The sequence below is a fragment of the Meriones unguiculatus genome, chromosome 14, assembly GCF_030254825.1.
Source record: "Meriones unguiculatus strain TT.TT164.6M chromosome 14, Bangor_MerUng_6.1, whole genome shotgun sequence".
NCBI lineage: Eukaryota > Metazoa > Chordata > Mammalia > Rodentia > Muridae > Meriones > Meriones unguiculatus.
The window spans coordinates 87377572-87393225 of record NC_083361.1 but is presented as its reverse complement, the minus strand read 5'-3'; the positions used below and the strand labels follow the sequence as shown (position 1 = coordinate 87393225).

The window sequence follows — 15654 nt, the reverse complement described above, 5'->3', positions numbered from 1 at the left end:
TATGGTTGGTGGTCACCACAACATGAGAAACTATTAAAGCATTAGGAAGGTTGAGAACAGCCTGCTTAGGCTGTAGAAGCAGAAGGATAACCGCAGTGAATTCTAGCTCCCCTGTTCTTCCTCCACATGTATATATAACTAGCTAAGTCTTTAAAACTGAGTAAGTTTAAAGGAAAGGTGAGGATTAGCAGGGTAGATTGAAGGATGTGAAACTGGAGTGGGCAGATAAATTAGGTTATGGCAGTTTAAGATGACACCTCTCAAACTTGGTGGTATCTAAACTACTTAAGTCTTTTAAAAAATAAGTGTTCCCTGGCCAGTGAGATGGCCTAGTAAACATTTTATTAGACTATGGATTCCAGGCAGCTTTTATTAAAACTCAGGCCTATTGTGGTGCTCATGTCTATAATTCCAGAACTTGGAAAGCTGAGGCAGGAGATTGCTAATTACTAAGAGTTCAAGGACAGCCTGTACTGCTACAGTCTGAGACCATCTCATCATTTAGTTAGTTAGTTTTTCGAGGCAGGGTTTCTAGTGTAGCCTTGGCTGTCCTGGATTCGCTTTGTAGACCAGGCTGGCCTCGAACTCGCTGAGATCTTCCTACCTCTGCCTCCCTGAGCACTGAGATTATAAGTTCGCACCACAGCCTAACAGTTGTTACTATATTGATCCACCTCAGTATTCTCACTTAGGAAGTTCAGCCAGGGGTGTGATGGCACAGCCTCCAATTACAGTTCTGGGGAGTTTGAGGTCACCCTGTTATACAGATGAAGTTCCAGGCCAGCCAGGGATACAGTGAGATACTGTCTGAAAGCAACAACAAATTTGTTGGTGGCGGTGGTTTTCCAAGAGACAGGGTTTCTCTGTGTAGCCTTGGCTGTCCTGGACTTACTTTGTAGACCAGGCTGAGCTCAGACTCCGAGATTTGCCTGCCTCTGCCTCCCTGAGCCCCGGGACTAAAGGCTTGAGCCACCATGCCCTGCAACAAGAAATTCAGAAGCTGGGAGCTGACAGAGCAGATTAGTTAGTGTAATGTTTGAGCCCTGGTTTCTATCCGCAGACTTGATAAAACAGACTTGGTGACAGAGGCCCTTGGGAGGTGGAGGCGGGAACTTCTCTATTGCTGTAAAGAATACCGTGACGAAAAGTGTCTTGGGGGAAGCAAGAGTTACTTCAGCTCTCACTTCCAAGTCACAGCCCATCTCTGAGGGAATTTAAGGCAGGAACTGAAACAACTGTTACTGGCTGGCCCACTGGTTTTCACTATACAGCACTTCTTCATGAGGATTCTGCTGCTTTATAGTAGGTAGGCTGAGCCCTCCTGCATCAGTCATCACACAAGACATTTTCCCACAGGCCAGTCTAGTCTGGATGGTTCCTCAGTGGAGGGAGATTCTCTCTTTCCGGGTGATTCTAGATTGTGTAAAGTTGATGGTAGAAACTAACCAGCCCAGAAGTTTAAGGTCATCCTTGGCAAAATATCCAGTTTGAGACTCCGCCTGGGACACATGCAACCTGCCTTTAAGAAAAAGGAGAGGGGTTGGAGGAGGGCTTGTGGTTCGGAGCGATGCTCACCATCTGTGACTGCAGTCTCAGGGAAGGCAGTGACCCCTGCTGGCCTCCACCTGCTCCGGCTGCAGAAGTGGCAAGATGTCCATGCACTTTAAAGAAAGAAATACTTTGTGAAAAGGAGGGGATGCGAGAGAGAGAGATCTCTCTCTGTGGTTAAGCTCACTGACTGCTCTTCTGGAGGACTAGGGTTTGCATTTGAGCTCTTATGTGGTGGCTAACAACCCCCGTAACTACAGTCCTGGGGTCACACACTCTCTTTCTTGGGCTTGTGCACCAAGCACACATGCACACAGACATGTATGTAGGCAAAACAGCCATGCACATAAAAATAAATACAAATTTTAAAAGGAGGGTGGTAGCTGATAAGCTTCTAGACAAGTTTCTAAAAGTCTAATTTTTGCTTTGCTTTGTTTTCTTTTAAGGGAGAGTTTCTATCTGTGGTTCTGGTTGTCCTGGAACTCAGAGATTCCCCTGCCTCTGCCTCCCAAGTGCTAGGATTAAAGGCCCAGCTTTCAAATGTTAGCCATGGTTCATTGTTCATTTGTTGATACTGGTATTCCATGACAAAGAAAATAGCTATCCAAAGTAATAACAGAAGTGTTTTTCCTTGAATCAACTCATGTCTCACTGTACCTAAGTTCTTTTAAGTACTTCTAATTGAATTTGAAAAAATAATTACACAGAGTAGTAAAAAGGTTTTGAGAAATAATATTCTAAATACTTCTTGCTGCTCATTAAGGACAGTCTTAAGTGACAAATTTTTTTGTACTGGGTGGTAGTGAAGAATTCAGTGACAGTTCATAAAGTTTGGGACCATTGCCTTGGTTCTAGTTTTTTGTTGTTGACTGGGGATTGCGCCTAGGGCCACAGTATATGTTCAGCAAATGCTCTGTCCCTGGTGTATACCTGGCTCTCTATTTATTCATATTTTTAGTTTTTCAAGACAGGGTTTCTCTGTGTAGCTCTGACTGTCCTGGAACTCAGAGATCCACCTGCCTCTGCCTCCCACATGCTGGGATTAAAGATGTGGGCTGCTGCCACTGCCCCAACCCAGCTCTCTTTCTACTACTTGAGTTAGGGTGTAAGTCTCTTAGCCTGGCCTTGAACTCACTGTACCCTAGAAAAGCCTTTAACTTGTAGTCCTCTTTCTGCACCCTCTCTAGAGGTTGAGATTATATTATAGGTTGTACCACCAGGTCCAGCCATTGTAGTTTTATTAAAGAAATTTGGGGTCCATGGATCAGCCAAAAAATAAATCTTGAACTTCTAGATGCTTGGGTCCCAATTTGAAGGCCTCTAATCTAGCGTAGTGATTTTCACACCAATTAAAAACCCTGAGCTAGCCAGGCTGTGGTGGCTCATACGTTTAATCCCAGCACCTGGGAGGCAGAGGCAAGTGAATCTCTGTGAGATCAAGGCCAACCTGGTCTATAGAGAGTTTCAGGACAGACGGGTACACGGAGAAACCCTGTGGGGGGGGGGACAGGACGGGACGACAACCCCCTAAAACTCCTAAGCTGCTTTGGAGGGTTGGACTAGTGGGAGTTCTACACCTTCTGCTCTTTACTTTATAGAGCACCTTCTATTTATCTTCCTTCTTAAAAAAAAAAAAAAAGTTTAAAATTGCCAGCTAGTGGTAGCTCTGGCCTTTAATCCCTGGGCTAAATGTGATCTTGTCTCAAAAATAGTGTCAAATACCTGGAATTCAGCTGGGTGTGGTTGGCGCACCAGCCTGGTCTACAAAGTCCAGAACATCCAAGGCTGTTACCCTGAGAAACTGTTTGGGTTTGGGGTGGGGGCACCTGGAATCCTACCCCACCCCAAACCCAAACAGTTTCACTGGGACGTAGAGGCAGGGAGATTAGCAGTTCAAAGTCAGTCTGAGCTACATGGAAAGTTTGAGGGCGGCCTTAGATGTCTGTACCCTGCACATCAACCATAATAGGTAGTTGTCCGCTGGCAGGTTCACTGGGATAAAGTTGAGTGCCTTTGGCAGCAGACTTTGAACTGGGCATAGTCATTAGATGTTGTTCAGGAGATTTTCTTGATATCATCACCTGTAAGAGAAGTGAGAAAGAAGTGGGAAATGATGTTTGAGTATACGTGGAAACGGGAGAGACCGTAGGGCCTTACGGACAGTAGGCAACCATTGACACCTTCTCGCCGGTGTGATGCTGTCTTTATTTTTATGTACTGAATTTTTTTTTTTTTTAGTAGTAGAAGAGAATTGAATTTAGGACCCTGAACAAGCACTCTACCACTAAACTATATTTCTAGTACTGCGATGTTGTATCAGCCAACCTTGGTGAAGGTGTTAACCTATCCCACAAAAATTTTAAAAGCTGAAATTACCTGCCCTTTGGAGTTATACTGAGTCCCAAGAAATCTAGCACTGGCCATGAAATTACACCGTCACAGGAAGGAAGGATGACCTTGGATAAGGCAGTCTTCAGTGGAAGCAGTTCTGGGAAGGACTGACAGCTGAAGGCTGTCTTCTAGTACAGCAGCTGGTACAAGAAATCTTTTCCAGTGTAATGAAAGTCTTCATGGTTTAGTGTTTCACAGTGTCTAGAGTGGGAGGTAAGGGTCAAGATAACCGCATGTGCAAAGACTTTATACTGTGCTGTGGAGGATGCCATTACTAGATAGAGTTAGCATAGGCTTATCAAAGGCAGTGCCCTGAAGCGGGTTTGTGAAGTGAACTGGGTTGTCTGGCAGCAGTAAGGATAAGGGTGGGCAGTTTTCACTGAATCGGTGGTGTTACGCAGCAGAGTAAGGAAACGAATGGTTTTTAAAGAGCAGAGTTGTATGTATTCACTAGTTTAGGTTTTTTGTGATGGCACCTCTGCCTAGGCTGGCCTCAAGTTTACTGAGTACCTGGGGTTAATTAAGTCTCTTGAACTCTTTCCTGATCATCTTGCTAGGCGTGGTGGTACTTTAATCCCAGCACTGGGGAGGCAGAGGCAGATGATGTCAGTGGTTCAAGGCCAGCCTGGTCTACAAAAGATTCTTGGATAGCTAGGCCTCTTATCTCACACACACACACACACACACACACACACACACACAGAGAGAGAGAGAGAGAGAGAGAGAGAGAGAATTTAAAGTGTGCAGAGTCTCTTGTAGCAAAAGCCCAAAGTACAACAAAATGCTTTGAAGGGTATGTTTCACAGAGGAAAAATTGTTATTAATCACCTTTTAAAGAGTGGCATGCGCCTTGCTTAGCTTTCAGATTTACATGAACAAGCTTGCTGAGTGTGAGAAGAGGGAGGGGGCCACAGCCGGGATACAAATTGAATAAGTTGTAATAGATGATTAAAAAAAAAAAAAGGATTGCTGTGTGTGGAGATGAATTAGAAGATACTGGGCATGGTTGGACTCCCCCTTAATTCCAGCATCTGGGAGGCAGAGGCAGGTGGATCTCTTGAGATCCAGGACAGCCAGGGCTACATAGTGAAACCCTGTCTCGAAAAACAAAAACAAAAAACAGAGAGAGACAGACATATGAAAGTAAAAGGGGACTAATCGGGATATAGAAGGGATAAGGTTAAGTAATGGGAATGAGAGGGATGAATATGATTAAAGTATGTTTATAGACAGCACATGTCAAAAGTAATGATAAAGGTAAGTAACAATGAAACATCTCTTGACATTTAACATTGGTATTTATAATCTAAGCTTTATATAACTTTAAGTACTGTAACTAACCCTGCATGCCAAAAAAGGAGGTGCCTGGCAAAAATCAACATAACTGGATGTGTTTTGAGTGACTCATGGTCCATGCGTCCAAACTGTGTTAGTTATGAAATGTATGCTGGGTGGTGGTGGCGGCGGTGGCCACATGCGCCTTTAATTCCAGCACTCGGGAGGCAGGCAGATTTCTGAGGCCAGCCTGGTCTACAGAGTGAGTTCTAGGACAGCCAGGGTTACTTAGAAACCCTGTCTCAAAACAAACAAACAAACAAAAACCTAAATAAATAAAAAATGTTAAATGTGGTAGTACACGTACAAACAAAAGTTACCATTTCCTTTTTGGCGCTTTGTTGTTGTTGTTCCAGCAAGGTCTTTCTGTGTAGCCTGTCACAGGCAGTGTGCCACCACATCTGGCTAAAGTTAGGGAACTTAACGTAGATCTCACTACTGAAAAGCAAATGGTGATTACAGCAGCTGTGCAGCCTCTGGCTTTAAATGTTCTTAACTGCTGAGCTGTCCTTCCAGCTCTGGCCAGGGAAATATTTCAGATAGTTGGGATAACGGCACGCTTATAATTTTGATGCATATGCTGTATAACTTTCTTCTGTATTTTTGTTAAAAACTACCCATAGATTTGAAGGTTTGTTTTTGTTTTGAGATGGGATCTTATGTAGCATAGACTGGCTTTGAACCTTCTGTGTAGCTGAGGATGACCTTGAATGATCCCCCTTGCTTCCACCTCCAGAGTGCTAAGATTTTGAGTGTGTGCTACCATGTTCAGTGCTGGGGAGCAAACTCACAGATTCATGTATACTGTCTGTAGTGATAGTCTGCATTGTGATAGTAAAACAAAAATTAGGTGAAAGTTTGAAGTGAGCTGAGCTGGTGAGATGTGTCATCTTTTCACCAAGCCTGATGAATGAGTTCAGCTCCCAGACCCCCACATGGTAGAAAAAGAGCTGTTCCTGCCTTCTGTTTTCTCATGTGCTGTGGCATTTGCACACGCTAAAAGTAATAAAAATTAAGTTGCCCAGCAACTCAACACACACATGAAAATGTCCTTGGTAGGATCAGAAATTTACTATCACAGTGCAGTACTAGTCATTTTAGGAAGAGTACAGATTAATGAACATCTCATAGGGTTTAATTTATCATTGAGGTTTTAGGATATTGATTAAGAGTATCATGCTATTATTTCTATGGGCCTAACTAATATTTGTAGAATGGTAGATACCTTGAAACAAATTTACTGTGTCTCAAAGAATAACTTCTCTTTTACAGCTTTCTGAAGCAAACACTCGTTTTGAAGATGTTTAACAAAACATTTGGAACCCCCTTTGGGGGTGGCACAGGGGGCTTTGGCACAACTTCAACATTTGGACAAAGTAAGTCTTGAAGAAGAATAAAAGAGGAGAAAATGTCTTTTTAAACAAGATTTATTTAATTATTTATCATCTATACAGTGATCTGTCTGCATGTGTGCCTGCATGGGAAAAGAGGTCACCAGATCTCATTATAGACGAGTATATAATATCACTGTAGCCTGAAATGTCTCAGAACTCTTTATCAAGTATTTATAGTGTTCTGCCTGCATATACACCTGGAGGCCAGAAGAGGGCACCAGATCTCAGTGTTAATGGTTATGAGCCATCATGTGGTTGCTGGGAATTGAACTCAGCACCTTTGGGAAAATAGCAGGTGTTCTTAACCTCTGAGCCATCTCTCCGGCCCGTCTCAGAACTCTTTATGTAGCTCAAGCTGTCCTCCAACTCTCAATCCTCCTGTCTCAGTTTCTCAGTTACTGGAATTACAGGCGTGAACCACTGTGATGATTAGTTTTAACTGTTAATTTGACATAATTGAGAATTGTTAGTTTTTTTATAAAATTGTCTTTGTTCCTCTTGTTTCTCTCTTACTTACCCCAGCTATCGCCTAAATAATTGAGACTCTTATATTACTTGTTTAATAAGCTTCACACCACAACAACTGAGCAGTTTTAACTTCATTCTTAACCCTCTAAGCTAATCTTGCTTCCTCGCAGCGTAAATCCCAGAGGTACTTGTTCTTTTATGGCTTTTCCTGCTCCAACTGAATTTTCTGACGTCTCCTGGACCTCTGCTCATGGCTGAATCCCCGACTTCCTCCCTCTATCTTTTCTTCTCTGGAGGGAAGGAAGTACAGCCCTATTCTCTCCCATGCTCAATGATTGGCTGTAAGCTGCTCTATTGATATCAGGGGACAGTTGGTGAGCCATGTTTACATAATGTTGAGGCAGGAGATTCTCAGAACAAGGATTGCAACCAGATACGGGGGTTACAGAAATCAGCATTTGAATTACACAGTCAACTTATGCTTACATAAGTAAGCTTAGTTTTAGATGTAAGGATGTCTGGGGAGGGTTATTGTAAGCATTATAATTGATGGGGGAGGATCCGCCCACTATGGACAGCACCATTCCCCAGGCTTGGGGTCCCTCACCTCTACTTTTTTATAGACCTAGAGATCAAACCCAGGGTCTATGTGTGGTAGGTATTCCGCCAGTGGGATGTACCCTCTGGTAATGGGAAGTTACCCCTTTTGATTTAAAGGACATATTCCTGTGGAGACAATGAGTAAAATACCTTGGCTTGATTTTTATCCTATGAGAATTTTGATGAAATTTGAGAAAGATTTCAAATTGCATTAGTGGCCATACGTAATGCAGAGTGTTTAAGAAATGTTAAAAACTTTCTGATTATTGACCCTGAATTTTGCTTTTTCAGATACTGGCTTTGGTACTACCAGTGGAGGAGCTTTTGGAACATCTGCATTTGGTTCTAGCAACAATACTGGAGGCTTATTTGGAAATTCACAGACCAAACCAGGTAAAGGGTTTTGTCTGGAAGAAAAGCTGGTTTTTATGTAGTTGCCATAGAACTTCACTTAGTGACTGTAATCTCTCTATATAAAACTGTTTTCTCCCCCTGCATCTCTTCAGGAGGATTGTTTGGTACCAATTCATTTAGCCAGCCGGCAACCTCCACAAGCACTGGCTTTGGATTCGGCGCATCAACAGGAACATCCAGTAGCTTGTTTGGAACCGCAAGTACAGGGAGCAGCCTTTTCTCATCCCAGAACAATGCGTTTGCGCAGAACAAACCAGCTGGCTTTGGGAGTAAGTAGGGCATCATTCTGCGGACTTGTACTTCTGATAGTTTAATGTTTGATTGTTTATTGAATGTGTTCTCTTCTTTGCTCTGTGTTCACCTATCGTCTCCTACCAAGTAGTCAAAACCAGGAAAAGAGGGCAGTAAATATATCTCTTAGAGTGAGATGGGGGCTTGAAAGAAAGAAACCACCTTTCTTTTTTTAAAACATGATTTATTTTTATTTTGTGTGCATTGCTGTTTTGCTTGCATGTATGTCTGAAGTAGAAGTACTATTCTGTAGTAGCTTTAAGGCAGCCACTAAGTGTGCCCTATGAGCTGAAGAAGCTGTTATGGGACAAGAGCACAGTAATATGTGAGTGGCCAACTAACCCACATTGTTGTTCAGTGTGTCTGTGAGTGAGGCAAAGCTTCATGTAGCCCAGGATGACCTCACCTGACTCTCCCTCCCAAGTGTTGGTTTTACAGGCTTGTGCCCCTGTAACTGGTCGGATGTTGAAATATTTAAACATGCTGTATGAAATGCAAAATTTCTATCTGTCATTCTATCTATTTATTTTGAGACGGCTTTTTTTTCTGTCTAGCCCTGGCTATCTTGGAATTCATTCTGTAGACCAGGCTATAAAAATGCAGATCTTTTCTATTATTATTATTGTTTTCTACAATTTATTCACCCCATATTCCAGTTGTGGCCCCCTCCGTCATCTCCTCCCGGTTGCACTCTTGTTCCCCTATCCCTCTCTCCCACACTTGAATTGGATGTCATCCTCACACATTGGCCATGCTAATAATCTCTCTATTGTTCCATTGTTAGTATATGTTGCCACAGTGAGCACTGAAAGTGCAATCTTAAGGTGCTAATTCGGAAGAGACATTCCTGCTACCTTTAAACTGTATATTAGGGCAGAGTAGTTAGAAATGTGCCAACACACCATCGAAATGCTCATAATAGTTATTAGGATATCACTTTAAGTATTGGCAGGCAAATTTTTCTTGTTCACTAACATTTCTGGCACTGTCATAAAGGTAGTTGGGGCTGGAGAAAAAGCCCTGGATGTTCTTCCAGAGGACCCAGCTTCAGTTGCCAGCATTTACATGGCAGCTCACAGCTAACCTCCTGCCTGCCTGCCTTCTCCCTGAGACAGGGATTCTCTGTGTGTCCCTGGCTGTCCTGGAGCTCCCTCTGTAGGCCAGGCTCACCGTCTGCCTCCCTCTGCCTCCTGAGTGACAGGGTTAATGTGTGCCACTACATCCAACAGTCACTCATTTCTTATGTGTTAGGTTTTATTTGCTTGCTTGCTTGGTTTGAGACAGGGTCTCCTTCTTAGCCAAGGCTGCCTTTGGGTAGGTAATTCCGCCTAGACCTGCCTCCCCATGTTTGGTTATGGATTGCTAAGATTATAAACGAGTGTGTTAGAGCTTGGCTTTTTATAATTTTTTTTTTTCCCCAGACTGAGTTGGTCTCTTCTGAATGACCTTGAACTTCTGGTCTCTATCTCTACATTTTGAGAACTGGGTTATAGGCACGAACTACCATAACTATCAAAAACTTTTTTTTTGTTTGTTCTTTGAGACAGGTTCTTATTATGTAATACTGCCTGTTGGAACTTACTACATAGACCAGGCTGGGAACTCAAAGAGATCCACCTGGCTAGGGTCTGCTATTTCTTTTTTTATTTATTTATTTTATGCATATTAGTGCTCTAAGAGGGCAGTAAAGGGTGTAGATGGTTGTGAGCCACCATGTGGTTGCTGGGAATTGAACTCAGGACCTCTGGAAGAGCTGACAGTGCTCTTAACCCCTGAGCCATCTCTCCAGCCCCTGCTATTTCTATATTACTTTCTTTTTGGATTTTTGAGGCTGTCTCACTTTGTAGCCTCAGCGAGTCTGGAACTCACTCTGTGGTTAGTGTTAAACTGAAAGCAATCCTTCCTGTTTAGCTTCCTAAGCATTTGAATTATGATCCTGCTTCTCAGTTACTTTCAATATAATGGCCTCTGATTTTAAATTTTTTTCAGCAGTGATCACATTTTTTAAAAGATTTATTATGTGTACAGTATTCTGCCTGCACACCAGAAGAGGGCACTAGATCTTATTATAGATGGTTATGGGCCACCATGTTGTTCTTGGAAATTGAACCCAGGACCTTTGGAAGAACAGCCGCTCCTCTTAACCTCTGAGCCGTCTCCCTAGCTCCCAAGTGATCATACTTTATGTTAACCTATCTATGTTTGGTTGCTTGAATAGGACCACTTACATGACCAATATTTTGATAATGCGTGCATGTATATTATTATATCTAAATAAAAACAAACTAGGCTCTAATGATGTCTGTTATGATAATGTCTTTCACAAAGCCAGTTTCGTTCAACATTTATTCTTGCTTAGTAAGAAAAGGAGAAATGACTTAAAATATACAGTTAAAGTACTGTTTCTTTTTAGTCTTGTCTATAATATCTGAGAACTACCTGCACATTTAAGCTAACCCATGGATTTGGATTTGTTACCTTTGAAAGCTGTCGCCTGGAAACATGTCCGTGTGAAATATAGTTTAAATTTATTTACTTAGGAGAATCTTTTTTTTTTTAATCAGTTTTTATTTTATGTGCCTGCATGTATGTCTGTGTGAGGGTGTCAGATCTTGAAGTTACAGACAGTTGCAAGCCACCATGTGGGTGCTGGGAATTGTACCTGGGTCCTCTGGAAGAATGGTCAGTGCTCTTAACTGCTGAGTCATCACTTCAGCCCCAACTCAGGAGACTCTTACAAAGATTTGACAGTGTGAAAGCACTGCTGCTATTATCCTGCTGTGTTTCCAAGCTATGTTAAACATTAAGTTGCTTGCTGTTCTCACTTTTCTAATTTACAGATTTCGGAACCAGTACTAGCAGTGGAGGACTCTTTGGAACTACAAATACCACCTCTAATCCTTTTGGTAGCACATCTGGCTCTCTCTTTGGGCCAAGTAGTTTCACAGCAGCACCTACAGGAACTACCATTAAATTTAATGTACGTATTACAGAGGGGTTTTTGTTCCCATTTGTGTATTTCTTTGTAGTATGTTTTGTCAGATTGCTCTTATTTCCAGTAATGCATATATTTTTGATTTTTTTAAAAAAAATAAGATTTTAAATTTTTTATTTTATGTAAGTGAATATTTGTTGCATGTGTGAATGTTCACCATGTTCATTCCAGTGCCCAGTGAGGCCAAAAGAAGGTTTCATAGTCTCTTGGAATTGCAGTAACAGATGGTTGTGAACCACCATCTGGTGCTGAATTGGGTTCCCAGCACCTAAATCTAATTGTCTTTAATGCCTCTGGCCTTTGTGTGCTCATGTACGCATCTACATGCAGGCACACATGGCTACACATGTTTAAAAATAATAAAAATTAATCTTTAAAAATGAAGGTTAAGCTGAGCAAGGTGCCACACACCTGTAATCCCAGAACTCAGGGAGACAGAGGCAGGTGGATCTCTGTGAGTTCGAGGCCAACCTGGCCAGTCTACCGAGTGAGTCCAGGACAGCCAAGGCTACACAGAGAAACCCTATCTCAAAAAAACAAACAGACAAAAATGAAGGTTAGTGATACATGGAAGAAATCAGAAATGTTGCCATGTATTTTAATCCAGCATTCTTAAAAACAATTTGGTTTTGCCATGAGAGTCTTACATGTTGCCCAGGCTGGTCTGAATTTCAGTTCTCAAATGATCTTGTTTCAACTTCTAAAATAGTTAGGACTAAAGGCTTGTGCCACTGTGCCTGCCTTCATCTTTTAGTTTGTTTGAGAGACGGTTTTATTGTGCAGCCTACCCAGGTTGGTCTGGAGTGCTGGGATTCTCGGTACGGGCCACCATGCCCTCCCAAATGGTATTTAAGTAGGTGAGGAGCATGGGCGTTTAACCCGAGCTTTTACTCGTTAGGCAGGCACTCACCACTGAGCTGTATTGAGCCCTTGGCCCAATCTTGTTACACAAAGTGAAGTAGGGAATAGGTTTTAAAGTTCAGTGATTGAGGAGTGTGTCTGTGAAGTAAACATGGAAGCTTGGACTTAGACTGTGTCTTTGTCTTTCCTTGCAGCCGCCCACTGGGACGGATACTATGGTCAAGGCTGGGGTCAGCACCAACATCAGCACCAAGCATCAGTGTATCACTGCTATGAAAGAGTATGAAAGCAAGTCACTGGAGGTCAGTAAAGCGAAGCGCCAGAGTCAGCTGACTGCTTTGACTATACATAAAAACAGACATGTTTGTGAGTCTCTGTAAGATCATGCGCTTCACATTGGGTCTGAACGAAAGCCTGACGTTAGTCAGAGTGCTTGTCAAGATTATGCATTGTTATGAACACCTTTATTTCAGGTTGGGGTAATGGTCTCCACACGTATACAGGTGTACTGTGTGCATCTTGTCTCTGTTATTCTACTCTGGCTGGAGAGTAACATTGCAGCGACAGTACATTTGGGCACAAATTAAGAGTTTTTAGTAGACTTATGCAAAATTTTAAAATCTAGATAAATACATTTTTCACTTAAGTGAAAGGATTCATATCAAGTGACATGGAGAAAACAAAAAGAAACAAAGCGGATCCAACATTCCAAATGCCCTTCTTGTTCCCTCCCCTCATGATAGTCCCTTCCTTACAAAATTAACCCGTCTTGACTGCCCAGTTTTTGCCAATCTCTGAATTTTACATAGAGGGACACTTACTTTATGCTTTGTACTTAAACATTACACTTATCAGTTATGTTGTTCTGTAAGAGATTGTTGCGTAGATGTCTTCTAAGTCACTTTTTTTTTTTTGCCATATGCTAATTTTGGTAATGTACTTACCTTCAGGAACTCCGTTTGGAAGATTATCAGGCTAACCGGAAAGGCCCCCAGAACCAAGTGGGAGCAGGTGCCACGGCTGGCTTATTTGGGTCTTCTCCAGCCACGTCCAGTGCAACAGGGCTCTTCAGCTCCTCTACCACCAATTCAGCCTTTTCATATGGTCAGAACAAAACTGCCTTTGGAACTAGTAAGCACTTTATTGTAACATAAAGAAGAGTGGTCAAACTGGGCTTTGATGGCTCACGCTTTTAATCTCAGCACTCGGGAGGCAGAGGAAGGCATGTATGTATGATTTTTGAGGCTATCCTGGACTACAGAGTGAGTTCCAGGACACCCAGGGCTACACAGAGAAACCCTGTCTTCAGAAATCAAAAACAACAACAAAACCCCCAACCAACAACAACAAAATGAATGGTCAAATAGAAGTAACTCATGACTGTTACTTTATTGCAAGAGCTGTGGATAAAAATAATTGAGGTATTTATTCATAGGGAGGGGCAGTTGTAAGTGAAGGTGTCTACAGAGTCCATTTCAGAAGGTGATATTTGAGTAATAACCTACCCAAAGAAGGTAGTAGAACTGGCTGTTTGTATTTTTAGGGAAAATCAGCTAACTTAAAGCGATGAGTCTTAAAATTCTAAGGTTTTAGAGGCTTTTTTTTTTATTTTTTTTGAAGCAGGGTCTTACTCTCACTCAAAGTTGTCCTTAAACTCAAAGCAGTCCTTCAGCCTTCCAGATGCTGGGATTACGTGTGAGCCAGAAGGATCAGCAAAATTCAAATCTTTGCTGAAGAGATTAGAGTGTTAGAAATTCTAGGGGACTCTAGGCTGTGTTTAATGAGACTTTGTGGATGGATCTTAACTTGAGTTTTGAGCCACTCTTGCAATGTGAAATTGGCTGGTCTGGAACGTGTCATATAGGTTAAGGTAGCGTTAGATTTGTGGCAGTCTTCTGCCTCTGCCTCTCAAGTGTTAAGCTTGCAGGTATGTGCACATCACCCAGCAAGAGGTGACGTTTTATTTGCTTGGGAAACACTTGAGATTTATTTTGAAGGAACTCATTTGATTATGAGTAGAGAATCATTCTGAAGATTACTACTTTGTTCAGAGTAGTAGAAAAGTTGTTGCTGATTGTGGTGCACGCTTTTTATCCTAGCACTTGGAGACTGAAGCTGGTGGGTCATTGATTTTGAGGCCAGACTGGTCTACAGAGTGAGTTCCAGGACAGCGTAGGACACACAGGAGAACCCTGTCTCACAAAACAAAAAGCTATTGTAACTTCAGTATGACAAGGATAATTTTAAAAGGGCTGGGGCTGAGAATGTAGCTCAGTCATATATAAGGACCTGTTTTCAGTTCCCAGCGGTATATTATCAATCATTAAATCAGAGTCGTGTCCCTGATTAATTACGTAACTGAGTTGATTCAGGATGGGATGTGAAAGCATTTAGGGTGAAGACTAAGTTATTTGGTAAAAATTCTGCTTTTGCAAGTTCTGATACAAAGCTTACATTGTAGCTGCCCTTGGGTAGTTTATGTGTACAAGACTTGGGAGGTGAAGATCAAGAATTAAGATTATCTTTTCTACGTAGTCAAGTGTGAGGCCACCCTGTCAAAAACTAAAAACCAAAGATCTCTTCTTTCCCAGGTTTTTCCCTTAGTCACCAGTTTATCTTTGTAAAGGCAAACAAAAGGAACAAAGTTTCCATAGCTTTCTAGAGAAATACATACACAAATATAGTATTTATCTAATTTGCATTTAACATTGAATGTTGAAAAACTTAGTATTTTCTGACTTAACATAAAACACATTTAATTCCTTTTGTTTGTTTGTTTTTTGGAGGTTTGGTCTCACTCTGTATTTCTGGGTGTCCTGGACACTACAGACCAGGCTGGCCTCAAGCTCATGGAGATCACCTGCCTCTGCCTCCCAAGAAGTGGGATTAATCCAGCTTTCTTCAAAGACATGTGCCACTACGCCCAGTTGAACACATTTATTCTTAAGTACTATGTATAAGAGACTAAGCTGGATATAGTGATATAAAGAAAAAGCCTCATTCTATCAAGATTAATTTAAACATAGATTGAATATTTTTTCCTTATAGAAGAAAAGTTGATTTCACAAAAGATGAGTCTTTTTTTTTTTTTTTTTTTTTTTTTTTTAAGGATGAGTCATTTATTTAGTCTTTAAATCTTTTTCTGAAAGGCACAACTGGATTTGGAACAAATCCAGGTGGTCTCTTTGGCCAACAGAATCAGCAGACCACCAGTCTCTTCAGCAAACCATTTGGCCAAGCTACAACCACTCCAAGTACTGGCTTTTCCTTTGGTAATACCAGCACCCTTGGACAGCCAAGCACCAATACAATGGTAAGGAAACGGGCCCTTGGTTAACTCCGTATCTTATTTGTGAA

General features: G+C 41.8%; 1 protein-coding gene across 6 annotated transcripts in view; it reads left to right on the top strand.

Moving 5' to 3' along the window:
* Nucleotides 1–15654, top strand: part of Nup98 (nucleoporin 98 and 96 precursor) — a 77562-nt gene that overhangs the window by 3414 nt on the left and 58494 nt on the right. For all 6 annotated transcript variants that reach the window (XM_060367709.1, XM_021652021.2, XM_021652022.2 and 3 more), the window contains exons 2-8: nt 6547–6650; nt 8028–8129; nt 8243–8419; nt 11282–11421; nt 12492–12599; nt 13248–13428; nt 15447–15610. In XM_060367709.1, coding sequence (XP_060223692.1) covers nt 6575–6650; nt 8028–8129; nt 8243–8419; nt 11282–11421; nt 12492–12599; nt 13248–13428; nt 15447–15610 — 948 coding nt within the window. In that variant the 5' untranslated portion in view covers nt 6547–6574. The remainder of the gene's footprint in view (nt 1–6546; nt 6651–8027; nt 8130–8242; nt 8420–11281; nt 11422–12491; nt 12600–13247; nt 13429–15446; nt 15611–15654) is intronic.